Genomic DNA, 19,250 nt, shown 5'->3' with positions numbered 1-19,250 from the left:
CCAATCTAGATTAGTTATTTTTGCCTGCAATTGGATTTTGGTATTTGTCGGCTTAATTCTTAGTTTCTTTAGTTGTACACCAATTGAGGTCTCTAGGGGACTAGATTTACTACAAGAGAGAGTTAGGTTGCTAGGGTTTGGGTCCTTTTGTTTTTAGGCCGAATAAGTGAGCTCATTTTGTATGCAGTGAGGGTACCAGTCAATTTGTTTGGCGGCTTGTGTCATTTATGATTTTGGTATGAGACAACAATTGATGTAACGTGCTTTCTGGCCATGAATAAGTAATGAAGTTATCTATTATTTCAAAAAAAAACATGTATGCTTCTTTTGAGTTTCTATGAGTCTAATGATGTTGGTTATGGTATGACGTACTTGTCACAATATAAGTTGTCCAAGATAATTCAAGGGTGAACTTCGTTTTTCTCCTTTCAAAAAGATAATAATATATTTAGGACTCTAAAATGTATGCTTCTTTTGAGTTTCTATGAGTCTAATGATGTTGGTTATGGTATGACGTCGTTGTCACGATATGAGTTGTACAAAACAATTCAAGGGTGAACATTGGTTTCCTCCTTTTAGAAAGATGGGAATATATTTAGCGATCACTGTCATCATTTTCCTCTTATTAATAAAATAATAATAAATTTTGCGAACTCTGTCATCATTTTCCTCCTAAACCTTGATGCAGAAAGACATAGCTCGATCCTCCTAAACCCTAATGGAGAAATATATAGCTCGATCCTCCTAGAGATGTAGCTTAACCAAAAGTAATTAGTTCAGTTAAGCTGATAAAGAACAAGAGGCGGTGACAAACTGCCGAAGCAACCCACCAAAAGTTGACATCAAATTTATCAGTTCAAATACAACTTGCAATGTATGTTGCACCTGTTTCTTCTTGTAGTGAATTGAAAAAAAAAAACAACTTTATTTGAAAAGGTTGGAATTCAGTCGAGCGGGCAGGCCGTTCCTTTACACTTTTTTTTTTTACAATTAAAGATAATGTAATACATTAGGGGATATATATATAGAACCAAGAACCCGGAATCATGAAAATGATGAACAATATTAATAGAATGCATGAGCCAACTTGGCTAAAAGTAAACACCATCGTAGATCTAGATAACAAACTCGCTAGCTTATGACCAACTCATTGGCTAATTATTCATCATCATCTGTAGCAAGGAAAGAAAAAAAAGAAAAAAAGAGGAAAAACCCAGCAGTCTAGGGTACGGAATCTAAACAAATAGCAATTGAGCACTTGAAACCAGCCAAGACCTCATATTTCTTCACAGGAGTCTCATGATCCTTCTGGTAAATGTAATGCTGCATTTTCAATCAAAACAATATATTACTCTTTCAGAATCAAAAGATGAACCAAATTAAACAGCTCATAATGGATGAAGTCCCTAGCAGGCTAACAGCTTCATATAAGCTAGATCAGTCACAATATATATTCTTCATATATAGCATCATCCGTGAGTTGCTTTACAAACTTAGGGACATGCATTGTCCAACGCATGTAAGTTTCCTCTACGTACAAAATCTGTTTTCCATCATCTACTTGACTACTTCTCTATCTTTCTCCTTTTGTTTTTGGTATCATTTAAGTGGAGAATTCTTGGGTACCTTGGTGTTTGCCATACCCTCATTTTGTTAAATATTTTGGACCATTGGATTAGTACTATATCTAATGGTTCAAAATATTTAACAAATTGGTAACTTGTTTAGCCCGTAGCCTTTCTAATTATGCTACTCATTTCCAATAAGCAAAAATGTAAACACAAACTACTAATTGAATTGAAAACAATAAAACCAATTAATGTTTGATTATCGATTGACAATTGACAATTATGATTTTTCCTTTTTCAAAAAAAATTAAAAGAACCTTCTATCCTAAGTTCACCGAATTACTATTAGTTAAATAGTCTATATTACTAATTAATTTTTTTATTAGTGAATTAATGTTTGATTAATGCTTGTTATTAATAGATAATTACACAATTGAAAATTATGTTTTTTCCCTATTAAAAACAAAACCTTCTAACCTAAGTTCGCAAAATTAGTATTAGTTAAGTAGTCTTTATTACCAATTAATTATATCATTAGTAGTTTCCTTGACCAAATATAATTCTTTTTACATGCATTTCATGATAACCACAACAATTAGTGTAAAAATAAATAATATTTGTTTTAAATGTAGTCAAATGAGAACCTACTTTAGGACTTATTTACTCAAATGAGAATCTACTTTACTCTAATAGAACCTATTACAATTACCACTTTTAGGAATTAATTACTCAAATGAGAACCAACTTTACTCTAAGGAAGACCTTATTTACTTTAATGATCGAGGATTTTTTTTCTAATTACCACGTGTGTCCTCAAAGTGACATGAGTCCTCAGACTGGTAAATATTATATAAAATAAAACATGTATGAGAAATGTTAATATCCATAGTTTTACCCGTCCTCATTTGTGTAATAAAGTTCTCCCTTGCGTAATGAAAGTAATATATTGTGTAATGTCCATCGTCGAATTAGTAATTACTTTTAATCGACGTAATTTACCACAAATTCCAACAATTGATGAAAAAAAGAAAATTTTTGTTCTAATTATAGTAATTACTTCACCTAAACTAATGTACTAATTTATGGACAATTTAACAAGTATGACAACAAATTTGTTGTCAGAGTGGTAAATCTTTATGTTTTTATTATTAATGAAATGATTACTACAATGACTACACATTTTACCACAATCACAATAATTGATGTAAAAGCGGTAACTTTTGTCCTATTTATAGTAATTACTCAACCTAAACTAATGTACTAATTTATGGACAATTTAATAAGTGCAACAACAAATTTGTTGTCAAAGTGGTAAATCATTATATTTTTATCATTAATGGAATAATTACTCAATGACTACATATTTTACCATAACTCGAAACTATTGGTGTAAAAGTGGTAACTTTTGTTCTGATTGTAGTAATTACTTCAAAAACTATACCATTTACAAGATTACCAACCATTTTACAATTCCGACAACATTTGTGTTGTGAACATGGTAAAATTAAAATTACTCTAAAAGATATGTAACAATTCAGTATTGTAAGGAGCTTCTCCACTTGATAATCAAGGTTCTAAATTTGATAAAAGTTGTCCAAATATGATATTTACATCTTTGACCACTCAATTACAATAACCACAACAATTGTTGTCATAAGTTGTAATTGTAGTTCAACTATGTGTAATTTATTATTTTGACAATACTTGTTACATGATTTTTAACAATGTTACATATCAAGAAAGAGCGTGTTGTTAATATGATGAATTTTATTTTTAAAAATGACACTTGTCAATATTTAATTAGGTAACTTGTTGACCAGTTCAGTAGGTTTCCACTATATTAATTTACTAAAAATTAAAAAAATAAGGGTATGACATACATCAAGGTACCCAAGACGACCCCTATAGTTGAAACCTATGAGTTTTTCCGATTTGAAATATTGATAGTTCTAAATAGGACTTTTCGTCTCAGACACAAAATGAAATTATATGATTAGTAATTACTACATGACATACTCAATGAAATTATATTAGTATAGTGAAATTCTAAATTAGTGTTTTGAAAAATATTTATGTATAATTGTTTAAGAGTTTTTTTGTTTTTGTTTTTTAAAGTATATAAGAGCCAGAGCGGCTACTCTCAAATCATGATTAATGAAACTGTTGAATACATCGCCCGCGGGGAGGGGGGGGGGTGGGACATGAAACCTAAACCCCGGTCCATATTACATGAAGCATAGAGACAGTTTCCCGAATAATAGCAGGAGCCTCCAACTAGCAAAGAGTGCAACACTGACTACTCTATTTGCTTCACAATAATAGTGGTATACAGGAAATATAACGCTAAACTGACATGATAAGACAATTAATTAAACTTGTTTTCCCATTATATTGTCGATCAGTACTAAATTTGCTGACACTACGTTTCATCCTACCATTAGGAGGTTATGCTCATTTGATCTAACAAAAGACACGCGTGGACAAAATCAAAGATCAATGCCGATGTGGAGGGCCGATAGACTAGGGAAAAGAATGACGACTCGACTAGAAGCAAGTCTAGGTAAGCACGTGAGGCGCATTTCAAAGTTAGGGTTTTTTTAGCTCTTCTCAAGACTTTGATATTTTTTGTTTAATTGTTTAGGAAAAGTATATGATTTTGTAGCACAATATAAGAAAATTGAAAGAAAGAAAGAAAGAAAAATTTTGGTTGGGGGCGGGGAGCGGCCACAGGGTGATAAAAGATTTTCATAAACAAACAAAACAAATCGTAATGATTTTTATCCATATTTCCAGTCATTTTTGTATATTCTGCCATTAAGTATCATTACATATAGTGGTCGGGATCCGAAATGGCCGGTGGTGGCGTCAGCGACGGTGGCGGCGTCATGTATTGCTGTTGTTGAGGTTGCGATCTGTAGGAATCCATGGTCTCGAATTGCAGCACCTGAAAGATAGGTTGAGTCATTGATGGAGATATGATTGGTACTGGAGAAGTCGATTGAGAATCTATTTGAAGTACCAAAGGCTCAATCACCTGAGCTGTTCACCCCAATCTCAGATGTCTCAACTCGTTTAATATCTCAGAGTGGAATAAAATCTATTCCGTCGCCATCGACACCATAGATTTCTGAAGTTCACGGAATCCCGGTACTGTCTCTTCTATCTCGATTTGGAGCTTCATCCTCATACTTGGGTCAGGTGGACGCGGCGGTGTTGATGAATATTGTGGTGGATCTCCAACTCTCCTCGGCCCCATGATTTGGGGCTCTGATACCATTTGTTACGATCCCAGGGATCGTAGCCATAGAACGACATTGTTATAGAAGAGGAAGAAGGAAAACAAGAGGAAAAAAACTAAGCAAATAAAACTGATTCAATTCTTCGATATCTCGATACAATTTCTATTAGCTCTTTAAGCAGAGAGAGACTCTAGAGGTAGTGGACTCATGTAAGGAAAAGCCCAAATGATGAGATGCTTCAACTATATGACTATTGTAATAAAGCAGAACCTCTTTCGTCTTCTCCCAAATCCTAGCCGCCGTGGCTGGGAATTCAATTAGAGGTGGTCGGCCTAACACCAAATGGCCCCTCTCTCGCTACCTTCTCCAGATCATCCAATGTCGAATCACTCCGACAAGCTTTCAGTCGATCTTCCGTGCACCAAACAATGTGAATCTTAGACTTACGGGTACCGACAACTGGTATGGAAAATCATTAGGGAGCCTTGATGCTTTCCGAAATGAGATTGCAGATAGGGATTTTTCAATTGATTGGGGTCGAATCAGGCCGAGCAGAGCACAGCTTAAAGTTGTTGATGTTGTGACGGGCGTGGCTGCAATTTTGACATCAAAAGCCAGTGTCGAACTGGGTTTGAAATGGATTGTCAGAAACCCTAGCCACCTTGGTTAGGAATTCAATCGATTAAGGTAGATGAGGGAGTCTGGAGCCCAACGCGGAGCGAATAGTGTTTCGACCTGTAAGGTTGGAGCTCCGACCTGAGGGCAGTTTGAAAGGCGGAGAAGCGGCCTGGTGGTTAGCTACTGGTGATGTGGAGGCAGGACATGTGCACTGGCAGGAGATCTTGACGGCAACAGGGGCTGTCCTAGAAGCAGCGGCGATCGTGGTTGATGATGAGGGGCTACCCTTTTTTGGACGAGGGTCCAAATCATTTGGGTGGCCCAGTGGAAGGCTCAAACCAACCTGGGTGCGCAAATCAGATTCGTGCCTTGTTTGGTGGACAATTATGGGCATGGGCCCTAGTGGGTTACCTATGGCAGTGGTCGCGATGTGGGCTAGAGTGGGGCCCAAAATATTCTTGGTGCCCAAGACAAGGATGATGCTTTCGTGGATTTGGACCTATCTTCGGATCAAGCAGATGGTCTCTGGTCCTCTTGGGTTTCGGGAGGAACGACTCAGCTAACCATGCTTATGTTTGATGTAAGCCTACAGAACAGTCAATATTCTACATCCAAATTGAATAGTTTCTTAATGCACCGCAATTGAGCGCATTGGCTTCAGAAGCTGTTTTTTTACTATTTTTCCTAGTTAGAATATTCTTGTTCTGATAGGCTCCTGAATAAAGGAGCGGAATTGTTCTAAGTGTAATGGCACCTATCACCCCTGGTGGGAAATATGTATCATGCCATTCTGGCCTAAATATTTTACTATGAATACAATCGTTATCTTCCTTAAAAAAAAAAAAAAAAAAAAAAAAAAAAAAAAAAAAAAACCTATATGACTATTGTACTAAGGAATATTTTGTCTTTTGTTTTAGAGTTCAACTCGGGTGATTGCAGGTGGAATCTAACTATGTAATTCCGTCTAGCCTATTAAAACATTTCAAGTTTTCGGTCTTATTAGTTGAAATAAATAGATGAAGAGAGAGTCTATTCCAAATCAACCATCCCACAGTTGAATTTGATATTAGCTCGGGTAGATTAGGATTAGGAAAGAATTCGAAGCACTTTCTGTTGATCTCTGTGATTGATAGCAACAATTAGATGACGTCGTCATGATTGAGGTCGGCAATCCTTGATAACCAAGTTAGTGGTGCACCAAAATCCTGTTAGTGTTTAGGCTTGCTAATCATCACAAAAAACAACGTACGACGAACACAAAGATATCATTGTCATTCACAATAGGGTTTCATGCACGAATAAAAAAAACTACATAAAACATACTAAATATTTAATCACTCACAAGTCATAACCATAATAAAACACGGCCGGGAGAAACAGAACGCTGGGTCATGCATGCATGAACGCAGTGAATTGCTGCATGTCTGAATTAACCGGTGATGCAAATAAGATGTCTCATGTCTCTTCAGCTCTTGTAGTCTTGTTAACTGCTCCATTTTTTATTTTTTATTTTTGGTAAGTTGTTAACTAATGCAACTGGGGTTTTATTTTTGGTAATTAGTTCCAAAAAAGGAATGAAATCTATACAAGATCTCCAAACGAACAAGGACTCAACAGCATCAATCGAGGCCTATATAAGTTCATAACTCACCATGGCTTACAAATCTAACCTCTGACTCATCTCATTGTGTCGTTCTTGTCCTTGTTAGCTTAGAAGGCTATGAAGTCGACGAACTCTAGTTCAGCACCGGCCAGAATAAAGGAGAAGCAGTCAAGGCTGCCTAAGCTCGGGAAAGAAAAAACGCAGAAGACTCGACAAAAAATATTCAAGAATAGATGGTCGACGCTGAAAAGGAAAGCAAAACACCTTGCTTCCCTATGCAATGGCCAGGTCTGCATGGTTATGTCTGGATCCAACGGCATTGTCGAGGTTTGGCCAAATCCAGGAAACCCAGCCGCGGCTGAAGCTATCATGGTAAAGTACTTGGAAGCTCATAATAAACGAAGCTTTATGCGCAAGAAGCTGGAGCTTAACCTTTCCGATTTTTCGGAAATCCAGAAAACGGGAGCGGTTGATACTGGAAGAGGGTTTAAGAGTCATCACAAGGGTTTTGCAGTGTGCGAGGAGGAATTTGGCAGGTTTCCAAGGGACTTATGGATGGATTTATCTGTATACTTGGAGTCCAAGGTACAGAAGTTGGATAAGACAATTAGATCAATTGAGGTAACGAATCCTATTTGCATGAATCAGGCTAATGGATATTTTGGGACAGTAGAGAGTTCTGGTCAGATATCGGAGAATATTTATAGCAACAACGATTTTAACTACAATACCTTTTGTCCATGGGGATTTTCGGATTGCCACAACAATCCGTATGAAGGTATATATGGTACTACTACACCAAATTCTGGACAATCTGTGATATCGAACGCAAACTCCATAGGTTTCGCGGCGGTAGAGAACAATATGCACCAACAAAGAACACAGAATATTAATGGCTTTGGAGAAACAGATCTTCTTTCTCATCATGATCAGCACCAGCAGTTTATGGAGGTTCCGCAATCACATCCATTTCATTTTAATGAAGTACCAATTTCATTGTGGTCATGATCGATCAGAACGCGGATTGTTAATTGTCTGGATGAACACGTACGTTGTAATAGTTCATGGGCGACGGATCCTTCTGGTTTACTTCTTGTGGCAAGATTGTACCCATTTTGATGCTTTATTAAATAATATTGTCGCTTTCTTAAAAAAAAATCATGAAAAAGCACTACTATAAGTCAAAAGCACTAATTTTAACTTTTCTATTTGATTCATTCCATCAATTTTTTTCTGATGCATGAACACGGAAAAATTATTCTATGGTCACTGATCCTGATACATGTAATGGTCTAGATTGATGTCATCGGTTTATACGACGTGTATTTGATGATTGGTTCCCTTAATTTGGGAATCAGGGATCACTGAATAATTACTCCAAGAACATCAGAGCAAACAGAAACAATCTGAGACTTGCCAATGACTTTCAGGGGAATTTGCATGTCTAATGTGAGTATCTCACTACCTAGTCAAATAAGACGAGATATAGAGAATGAATGTTCTGATACTAGATTCATCTCACAGTGGAGATATATAAAGAAGATTTACAGGAATGCAACAGGTAAGTACTAACTACGAAATAATTACTATATATTCTATTCCTAATGTTAAGCCATGACTCACGCTAACACTCCCCCTCAAGTTGGCGCATACACATCAACCATGCCCAACTTGCTTAGTGAGTCATAAAACGCCTTCTTGGAAACTCCTTTGGTAAGTATATCTGCAAGTTGCTCTTCAGTTGGAACAAAAGGAAAGCTAATAATTTTGGTATCTAGTTTCTCCTTTATAAAGTGACGATCAACCTCCACATGCTTAGTACGATCATGTTGTACTGGATTATGTGATATGTCAATGGCTGCCTTGTTGTCACAATATAATTGCATAGTACTTTTGAGTTTGAAACCCAGATCACGTAACAGATTTCTCAGCCACAGCAATTCACACACTCCGTGAGCCATACCTCTATACTCGGCCTCAGCACTAGATCGTGCCACAACTTTCTGTTTCTTACTCTTTCATGTAACCAAATTACCTCCCACAAAGGTAAAGTACCCTGATGTTGATCTCCTGCATGTAATATTTCCAGCCCAATCTGCATCTGTAAAGCCACAAACCTCAAGGATGTTGTTGTGTACTCCCTTTCCTGGAGCTGACTTCAGGTACTTTAAAATTCTCATAATAGCATCCATGTGACTCTCACTCGGGTTATGCATGAACTGACTCACCACACTCACTGCATATGCAACATTTGGTCTAGTATGAGCCAAATAAATCAAGCGCCCAACTAACCTCTGATAGCAAGCTCGATCAGTAGGTACCTGATCTGGATACTCAGCTAAACAATGATTCTGCTCAATAGGAGTATAAACAGGTCTGCAATCTAAAAAACCTGTCTCTGTTAGCAAGTCAAGAACGTACTTTCTTTGGCACAGGTAGATCCCTTCTCTCCCCCTGGCTACCTCAATTCCTAAGAAGTACTTAAGTTCACCCAAGTCCTTCATCTCAAACTCAGAGGCTAGCTGTCTCTGCAGTCTATCCATCTCAACAGTATCATTGCCGGTGATTACCATATCATCCACATAAATAATTAGAGCTGTTACCTTCCCTTGTTGATGCTTGAGGAACAAGGTATGATCTGAGTTGCTCTGTTTGTAACCAACCTTTTGCATGAACTGTGAAAATCTCCCAAACCATGCACCAAGCGACTGTTTGAGACCATACAGAGACTTTCTCAATTTGCATACAAAATTACCAGGAGAAGCAACTACATACCCAGGTAGAAGGCTCATGTATACTTCCTCGGCTAACTCTCCATGAAGAAATGCATTCTTGACATCAAACTGTCGGAGTGGCCAGTTTAAACTAGCAGCAAATGAGAGCAGAACCTGAATAGTGTTCATCTTGGCAACAGGAGCAAACGTTTCATCGTAGTCTATACCATACATCTGAGTAAACCCCTCTGCTACAAGGCGTGCTTTGTTCCGATTCACTGATCCATCTGCATTATGTTTCACAGTAAACACCCATCGACAACCTACAGCCTTCTTGCCTTGTGATGGAGGCACAAGTTGCCAAGTATTGTTCTTCTGCAACGCCTCCATCTCTTCCTCCATTGCCTTCCTCCACTTTGGATCCCCCAATGCATCCTGCACTCTGTTAGGTACTGATACAACAGATATTTGATTCACAAATGATTCATATGACTTAGACAACCTCCTAGTGGACATATAATTGGCTACTGGGTATTTTGATTTGGCAGTAAGACTAGGTTCATATCTTTTGGCTGATTGACCTCGAGTGGTCCTATTTGGTAACACATATTGCTCAACATTAGACTCACTATTGCTAGTACCAGTGGGTAGACATACCTCAAATGAGTGATCTTCAGTACCAGGCAGTTGTGGGTCAGGGGTAGAAGTGATGGCAGGAGGGGCAGTTGTGTCTTCAACTTCATTTTTAGTGATTGAAGCTGGTGTCTTGATGTCTTCTGCTTCTGGAGGTGATGAGCTGATGCTCTCAATTGGATCCGTCAAAATACCTCCTGCCTGTGCAACTTCTTCTCCGCTTTCTGATTCCTCCCCTCTCCATGATACAGCTCTTCAAAATATGAATTCTCCCCTGAAGAGCTGTATTTGAGGAGGAAAAGTAACTCATGTCCTCAAAGAAAGTAATATCCATAGTGACATAGTACTTTCTGGTTGGTGGATGATAGCACTTGTACCCTTTCTGAGAACCTCCATAGCCCATAAACACACACTTAAGCGCTCGGGCATCCAGCTTAGACCGCTAGTTTTTAGGAATATGGACAAAAGCAACACAACCAAAGACACGAGCTGGAAGATTATGAAATGAAGGTAAGGAGATGTGAGATTCAAGAACCTCAAATGGAATTCTTCCCTGAAGGACACTAGATGGAAGACGATTGATAAGATGGGAGGAAGCATAGATAACATCACCCCAAAGATACTTAGGCATATGAGCACTAAAGAGAAGGGCACAAGCCATATTAAGTAAATGACTATTTTTCCTTTCAGACACTCCATTTTGTTCTGGTGTTTGGGGACATGTGGTTTGGTGAACAATCCCATGGGTTTTGAAAAATTCTTGGAAAACATGATTAACATATTCTCCCCCATTTTCAAAACAAAGGACTTTAATGGTGCTATGGTATTGTGTTTGAACAAGAGTACGAAAAGTTTGAAAAGCTGGAAAGACTTCATCTTTGGTTTTAAGAAGAGCAACCCATGTGTTGATGTCTAAAAGTCCAGCGGTAGCTGGGCCCTAGCTAACGTTGATCCGGTGGGCGGATCGGTACTTGTGTTGTTCTCGAAGCTACCGTTATCTGTCAAATGAAATACAATGGGCGTCAGAGGGAGACCGCGCCGGGCGGTCTTCTGCTCTCCGATGCCTAAGTTAGTCAATGTATTTGTGTTGACAAAGTAACAATAGATAAGTATTGAATGCGTAATTAATGAGGAGAGAGGAGAGAACCTTTTATAGGTGAGGAAGAGGTTGATCTTCTCTTTGTTTTCGATGTGGGACTGACATGCTTCAGTTCCCAGTTTCAGAAGGTTCTGATGCCATCTTGGCGTGGTGCGTGGCGGCGCGTCGGCGGTGATCTGGAGGTGGTCCGACGCCGAGGCCGTAGCCTGCCTGGCGGTGTGTCTGTATGTCATTCCTTTAGTTGGAATTAGTACCTTTGGCGGTACAATGAGCGTGGCCCATTATAGCTAATTATGCTTGCAAATGTACATGCATGTACACCATGACAATCTAGTACAATCATCAATAAACAACACAAAATATCTCATACCGGACACAGTGGGTTCTCTAGAAGGCTCCGAAACATAAGAATGAATCAACTTAAAAGGAATAACACTTTTATTAGAAATACTAGGAGAATAAGTAGCACGATGACTCTTCGCCAAGACACATGTTTCACAATGTAAAGCAGACTCATCCACACTAATAAACAGAGTAGGCATGGTTTTTCTCATAAGACTAAAAGATAGATGCCCTAAACAGCGATGCCACAACCAAATTTCACTTAGCTTATCAGAATTCGAAGTCAAAGCGGTGCGGGACTGTGCTCCTGGTTTCTCCCCTATGTATGTCTGATCCAGATGGAACAACCTGCCCCTCAGATACCCCCGACCGATTAACTCCTTGGTGAGAAGATCCTGAAAAATCACATACATAGGATAAAAGGTTACAGAGCATTTAGACTCAGTATTCAACTATGGAATAGATATCAAGTGATGAGACAAGTCAGGCACATATAACACATTATGAAGTTCTAAAGTGGGAGTAATATACACTAACCCTGACCCTAACACAGGAAAAGCCTCACCATTGGCATTGGTGACATAGGACACTGGTCGGGAAGACAATTCAATAAAATATGATTTATCATAAGTCATATGATTGGAGGCACCAGAATCAATAATCCATGTATCAGAACCAACAAAGTTAGAAGCCTTTAAAGCCATACCAATCTTACCACGACCAGTTATAGAGGCTGTAGGAGTAGCCCCACCTGCTGTATGATGATCCTGTCAGGCCATGCCATAGAAATCTGGTTCTTGGACCAACTGAACCGCAGCTGCCTTCGCCTTAGGATGATAACCTTTCTTTTTGGGGTACCCATTCAGTTTCCAGCAAGTCTCTCGAACATGTCCAAGGTCGTTGCAATAAGAGCAATGAGGACAAGGGCGGTTGGTGAAGCCCGGTGGAAGACTTTGCTGATGAAGTGGAACTGAATTCTGCTGCTGAAGGAAATGTGCTGGTGACTTGGCCTGAATGGCGAGGCTAGATACTTCAACCTGTGCATGCTTGACACTTTCCTGCTGAGACTCATCCTTGCTGATGTATGTAAAATCTGTGTTCAGACTAGGAGGATCTGTCATTCTGAGCAATTCTTCCTTGGCACTGCTATGCTTCTCATCAAGCCCTCTTAAGAATGCATGAATCCTTTCAAGTTTCTTCTCCTTCTGGTACCACACAAGATCTTCCTGATTCTTGATCTTGCAAGGACGCTTCTGATCAATTTCAGCCCATACATTCTTCAACTTGGTGAAATACACAGCTATTGGTTGGCCATTCTGTTGCATACTAGCAGCTTTGCACATCAATTCATGAACCTATATAAAATCAGACTTATTTGTATATAGATCCCCCAATGTCTTCCATATTGCTTTAGCAGTCTCACACTCTTCCACCAATTGTAGCACATCTTCAGTCATAGCTTTGAATAAAATTGCCATCACAGATCCATCATCATCCTCCCATTTAGTATAGGCATCCACATCTTCCTCACTAGGTGCTTTGGTTGTTCCTGTCACATGCCCCATCTTGTGTATGCCACGAAGGTAGACAGACATAATCTTCTTCCATGTTCGAAAATTGGTCCCATTGAGTTTCGTACCCCCAAAAGAACCACCATCTGAACTTCGAACAGACACCTCAACCTTTTGGACCTCATTGATCCTGGAACTCTGACCTTCACTTTCCTCACCACCCATCACAATAATACAGTAGTAGAAAAACACAAAAAACACAGAGTACAAAGTATGCAGCGGAAAAAGACAAGAAACTCCAATAAAAGACCGTGCAGCGATTTTTTTTTTTTTTTTTTGGAGAACCTGTTGGACAGGTTGACTGAGTGAGGTGAGTTGACCCGAGTTGAAACGGTGATAGCGACGGTGACTCAAAGGAAGCCGGCGGCTAGGTACCTTGCAACGAAGCCGGAGCTGGGTGATGATGCCGGGGATTAGGCAACGTCGCCGAAGGGAAGAAATCGATCTGGGGAGTAATCGATCACCCGTCGAACTGGGATCTGGGCTGACGTCCGAGCGACTGGTAGCGACAAAACCGATCGACAGGGGCGACGCCGGGAATTGAGCAGCAAAAAGTGACCGATCTGGAGGCTTGAACCAGTCACGACCTGGAGTTATGGAGATCTGACAAGGCGACGAAACCGATCTGGAAGATGGCAGACAACGCTTGGAGGACAATCTGGAAGATGGCAGACGACGTCGGTTGAAGGCGGCTGGCCTGACGTTGAAGAAGGCTGACTGATAATCGTCGAAGTCCAAGAAGAAGATGGTCAGATCATTCTTGGACGGACGTTGGTGCAAGGAAGATAACGACATGATGACAATAACGCCGTTAAGAGAACAATAACCCTAACAATGGGGTTTTTGAATTAATTCCTCAAATTAGGAACAAATAAAATATAAAAACAAGAGACAAAGTCCTCTCGGATCTTTGCTCTGATACCAAGTCAAATAAGACGAGATATAGAGAATGAATGTTCTGATACTAGATTCATCTCACAGTAGAGGTATATAAAGAAAATTTACAGGAATACAACAAGTAAGTACTAACTACGAAATAATTACAATATATTCTATTCATAACGTTAAGCCATGACTCACGCTAACATATCTGCGAAGCTTAAGAAACTGCTGTAGAACTGTATTGATATCGAGGGCATTATGAGCAATGTGACTCCAAGGCTTGCGATTTGTTGCCCAAGCAGAAAAAACCAATCGACTCTGCTTTCCCCTGAGGACTAGTTAACCATTAAGGACGTTAACTTCACAACTTGTTATTTGATTCAAATAAGAATATCGACGCTGAAAGATGCATCATATACAAACGAATCATTATGTGGTATCATTTTCTTTGTTTGCTTCAAACCACTTTTCTCCAAATGAGCAGACTTGTTTTCAAATCAAACCCTCCCTATCTTCTTCTTCTTCTTCAAACATTTTCATGCATGAACCAACTCAAGCAAATCCATGCCCACACTCTCATCACCGGCCTAGCTCGTTTCACCTACATCACCAGCAAGCTCTTAGCCTTCTCCGCCTTATCGGAACACGGTGATTTACGACACGCCGAGACTCTATTCAATCGAATTCCGGCACCCAATGTCTTCGATTTCAATTCCATGATCATGGGTTTCTTGAAAAACTCACACTCTGAAAAGGGTCTCTCTGTTTTTACCAAAATGAGAAGGATTGGCGCTGACCCAAATGCTCGAACTTTCACAAGTTTGGTTAAAGCTTGTGTTGGGGTTTCTTTGCTTGATCAGATATATGGTCAGATAATGAAGTTTGGACATGGGTGTGATGTTTATGTTACTAGCTCAGTTATTAGTGTGTACTGTAAATTGAGAGCTGTGGAATTTGCTAGGAGAGTGTTTGATGAAAGTTTGGATAGGAATGTGGTGTGTTGGACTAGTCGTGTTTTTGGGTATTGTGGCAATGGGTTGGTTGATGATGCCCGTGACTTTTTCGATAAAATGCCTGAGAGAAATGATGTGTCTTACAGTGCAATGGTTTCGGGTTATGTTCAGAATGCTTGTTTCAACAAAGCTATTGATTTGTTTCGTGATTTCAAGCGTCGTCGTGCGAATGTGAGGTTGAAAGAGTCGCTTTTGGTTAGTGTTCTTAAATGCCTGTGCTTCTGTGGGTGCATTCGAGGAAGGGAAGTGGATTCAGATGTATTTGGATGACCATGGTTTTGAGTATGGACTTGAGCTCGGTACGGCAGGAATAGATTTTTATGCAAAATGTGGATTCATTAAAGATACTAAAGAGATATTTGATAAGATGCCGCGTAAAGATGTTACTACTTGGAGTGCTATGATCATGGGATATGCTATTAATGGTGAGAATGATACAGGGCTTGAACTTTTTGCTGAAATGGAAAAGAAGGGACCTAAACCAAATGCTGTGACATTTGTTGGAGTTCTCACTGCATGTCATCACAAAACTCTGGTAAATGAAGCATGGCGAGTATTGGGACGTATGAGTAAAATTTATAGCATTGCTCCTGAGATTGAGCACTATAGGTGCATGGTTGATCTCTTGGCCCGTGCTGGGCGAGTGAATGAGGCAGAGATATTGATAAGAAGTATGTCAATGGAACCAGACGGAGCTATATGGGGGTCTTTACTTAATGGGTGTCTGATACATGGCCATTTTGAGTTAGCCGGTAAGGTTGGGAAGCTTCTCATTCAATTAGAGCCTCAACATAGTGGAAGGTATGTTCTTTTAGCGAACATGTATGCCAAAATGGAAAACTGGGAGGATGTGTTGAGGCTAAGGAAAATGATGAAGGATAGAGAGGTAGTTTCAATTTCTGCTTGGAGTTTCATTGAGATTGATGGTGTTGTGCATAAATTCTTAGCCAATGATAAGTCTCATTCTCATTCAAGAAGTATATACCAAACATTAAGTCAACTAAGCAAGGAACTCGAAAGTTTTTCCAATGCCAATGATTCTTTGCTATTGTAAACCAAGTGGAATCGGAAAGGTCAATCGCCCGGACTGCTTGTATTCAATCACTATGTCCGTGGATTCTTCTGCTGATGGTAAACCTTTGTGTTTCTCTCTTCTATTTTCTTTTGTAATATCTGTATCTAGCACTAACATAGATGTTACTTTTTCGTCCTGTATAACAATCTGATTGGGGTTTGTATTCTTACATGTATCTAGATCCTGGCGGAAGCTAGTGATTGCAAAGGAGTCAGACAAGTGGACATCATGTGCTATAGTGTGTCCCTGAGTCATCAGCTTCTCCTAGGGACTGAGAAGTATATAAATCTTCATCAGATTGTGGATGAAACAGTTAAGAAGCTTCAAGCAGAAGCATTTGGCTTACCCGTTAATATGCGCAGGGTTATATTTTGGCACTGTAAGGCTCAAAATATGAATTATCCTGCACACCAACTTGCATAGTCCCACCAACGAAGATAAAAGTTTGTTGTCACAGGAGTAACTCCGGATATAGAATACCGATTTTAAATTCACTTCATTTGATGGTAGAAGACATGTGAGCATGTGTGAAGTTCAGATCTCCACAAGTACTGGTACAACATTCTACTCTCATTTTAAGTGTTTTTATCCTTGCCTTCTGCCTTCCTCTGAATTATAAATAACACAAGCCTTTGAGGCAAATTAATAATTATTAATGTTGTCTGTATTCAATAGATTATGAAATGAAATTGACCATTTAGTTAGCTGGGAGGGATTATCTTGCACCAAAATACCTCACTCAACAGTAATGTGCCTGATTATTCTGTAGTATCAATGTACCTGATTCTTAGTGGTCAGAAGATGCTTTGTTTTTAATTAATTTTCATGTTCTTCATCTTATCACCACGCTTGTGTAATTTGGTGCATTTGTATATTTGCTTTGCAGATATAAAAATAAAAAAATGTTATATTCGTAGACTCATAGTAAGTTGGCACACACCCAAGTCCACATCCACCAAATTTATATGATTTTTCAATTCCCATGAACAGCCAATTGCATAGGTGAGTCATACGTTCTTATATTTAATTCAAACGGTTTCTCTGATGTCTGCAAAAAATGGCTAGCAGATGCACCGTGAATTGCTGGGCCCAGTTCTTTTAAACAATCCCAAGTGGCCATTACTGGCAGTGATTGAGGAAGGCAAAAGCAGCAGTTGATGAGATCAATGCTCAAGTGCCTTTTGAAACCCTCTCAGGAAATTGTGCCCACTGTCTTCTAATACCACTCTTTAACAAACTGTGCATCACCCTTACAAACACACAGACTGGTTTGTTTGTTTCTCTAACCAACTCTACCACCTTTACATAAACCTTTTGCTCTGTGTTTCTTTACAAACCACACTGCTGTTCTTTGTTAAACAGAAGATGTCTGCTGCTATCTTCAATTCTCCGGTTGCTGCATCTGGTTACGTTGGCTTAGCAACCAACCCTTCAAAAATTTTCCCAGCTAAAGACTCTATCGGATGGACCAAGAAAACCGTCTCCAATGGTTCAAGAACTTGCTGCATGAAGGTAATGTGGTCTAACATATTTTTTTCCCAAACTCGAGTTCCCTAATACCCAAGATTTCATTGTACTTGGTTTGGTTCTCAATCTGCACAATTTGCTGAGTTTTTTTTTTTTTTTTTTTTTTGCAGACGTGGAACCCGATCAACAACAAGAAATTTGAGACTCTGTCTTACCTCCCACCACTCTCTGATGATTCAATTGCAAAGGAGATTGACTACATGCTCAAGAAGGGATGGATCCCTTGCCTTGAATTTGATGAGGTCAGTTGATTTCAAAATTATTAATGTTCTATGTTCTAAAAGGAATCAAATCGCAACTTCTCTTTTAGTTACTAGAGTGGACTATAGTGCACTCTGGAGGAGCTTTTAGGACTTTATCATGAATTAGGCTCATGCTGTTGATATGAAGTGATGCCAATCACTGGATTCTGACCATTTAATCGGACCCAGTGATAGGACACACCAACCATGGGCCATGGCCATATAGTTTTCATGTTAATCTCTAGCATTCAATAAGTGAGTTAGAGTCATATGTAATAGCAATAGAACCTTCCTTGAGAATATTAGGTTTGGAGTGGCATTTGTCAATGATTTTTTGGTGCCTAACTGTTGCATGTATGAATGGAAGGTGGGTTATGTTCATAGGGAGAATAGCAGGATGCCAGGGTACTATGATGGAAGATACTGGACATTGTGGAAGCTACCCATGTTTGGTTGTACCGACCCTTCTCTGGTGCTCAATGAAATCCAAGAGTGCAAAAAAACGTACCCAAATGCTTATATACGCTGTTTAGCATTTGACAACCAGAACCAGGGTCAGTGCATGTCCTTTATCATTCAGAAGCCAACCATCGCGGCCACCAACAGTGCTTGAAGGCAAAATACAGTCTTCTTTCCAAGAACTCAGTTTTCACATTCTCGCAGTTTTCTTCTTTTTCCTGTGGTATGTATGCAAAAGAATGGTTTATAGTTGTAGTCCCCTGTTTTGGGAAGTATAATAAGAAGGTTGGTTATAATAAACGCCTTTGTTTCTGTAGTGAATTTTGCAGTCCACTTTTCAACAGATTTCACTACGTGCACCTCATTTTTAACCTCTAGATTTAGAATAGCCCTAACAAGACATGATCCCGAGGGGATATATTGGCAATTCCCCCACCCCATCCCCATCCCCATGCCCACACCACCACCCCCTCCCTCCCTCTCCCTCCCTCCCTCCCTCCCTTCAAGATCCAAAATTTACTTTATTTGGTATCAAATGCGAATTACAAGCAATAGAATGCTTTTCAAGAGCATCTATAACGTCACATGAATTGTAAATGAATGAATGTGATTTACCAAAAAGTATGCAGTTCCTAATGAAATAGGTAACAAAGCAACTTTACCGC

General features: G+C 39.2%; 1 protein-coding gene and 1 pseudogene across 1 annotated transcript; both read left to right on the top strand.

The window, feature by feature from the left end:
• Positions 1-14,771: 14,771 nt before the first annotated feature.
• On the top strand, positions 14,772-17,384 carry LOC112196408 (annotated as a pseudogene).
• Positions 17,385-17,485: 101 nt separating this feature from the next.
• Positions 17,486-18,906, top strand: LOC112196410 (ribulose bisphosphate carboxylase small chain clone 512). Its single transcript, XM_024336751.2, has 4 exons — positions 17,486-17,625; positions 17,720-17,869; positions 17,995-18,126; positions 18,494-18,906. The coding sequence occupies exons 2-4, from the start codon at positions 17,723-17,725 to the stop codon at positions 18,737-18,739; spliced, it is 525 nt and encodes a 174-aa protein (XP_024192519.1). The 5' UTR covers positions 17,486-17,625; positions 17,720-17,722; the 3' UTR covers positions 18,740-18,906.
• The last annotated feature ends 344 nt before the right edge of the window (positions 18,907-19,250 follow it).

Source organism: Rosa chinensis, chromosome 4 (genome assembly GCF_002994745.2).
Source record: "Rosa chinensis cultivar Old Blush chromosome 4, RchiOBHm-V2, whole genome shotgun sequence".
In the NCBI taxonomy this organism is placed as follows: Eukaryota; Viridiplantae; Streptophyta; class Magnoliopsida; order Rosales; family Rosaceae; genus Rosa; species Rosa chinensis.
This window is presented reverse-complemented; position numbering and strand designations above follow the sequence as displayed.

What these genes read in the sequence shown, in the direction of transcription:
- LOC112196410 (XM_024336751.2), top strand. Translation starts at nt 17,723, where the DNA reads ATGTCTGCTGCTATCTTCAATTCTCCGGTTGCTGCATCTGGTTACGTT. An exon ending in CAAGAACTTGCTGCATGAAG is followed by an intron (nt 17,870 to 17,994) that starts GTAATGTGGTCT and finishes TTTTTTTTGCAG; the next exon opens with ACGTGGAACCCGATCAACAA. An exon ending in CTTGCCTTGAATTTGATGAG is followed by an intron (nt 18,127 to 18,493) that starts GTCAGTTGATTT and finishes TATGAATGGAAG; the next exon opens with GTGGGTTATGTTCATAGGGA.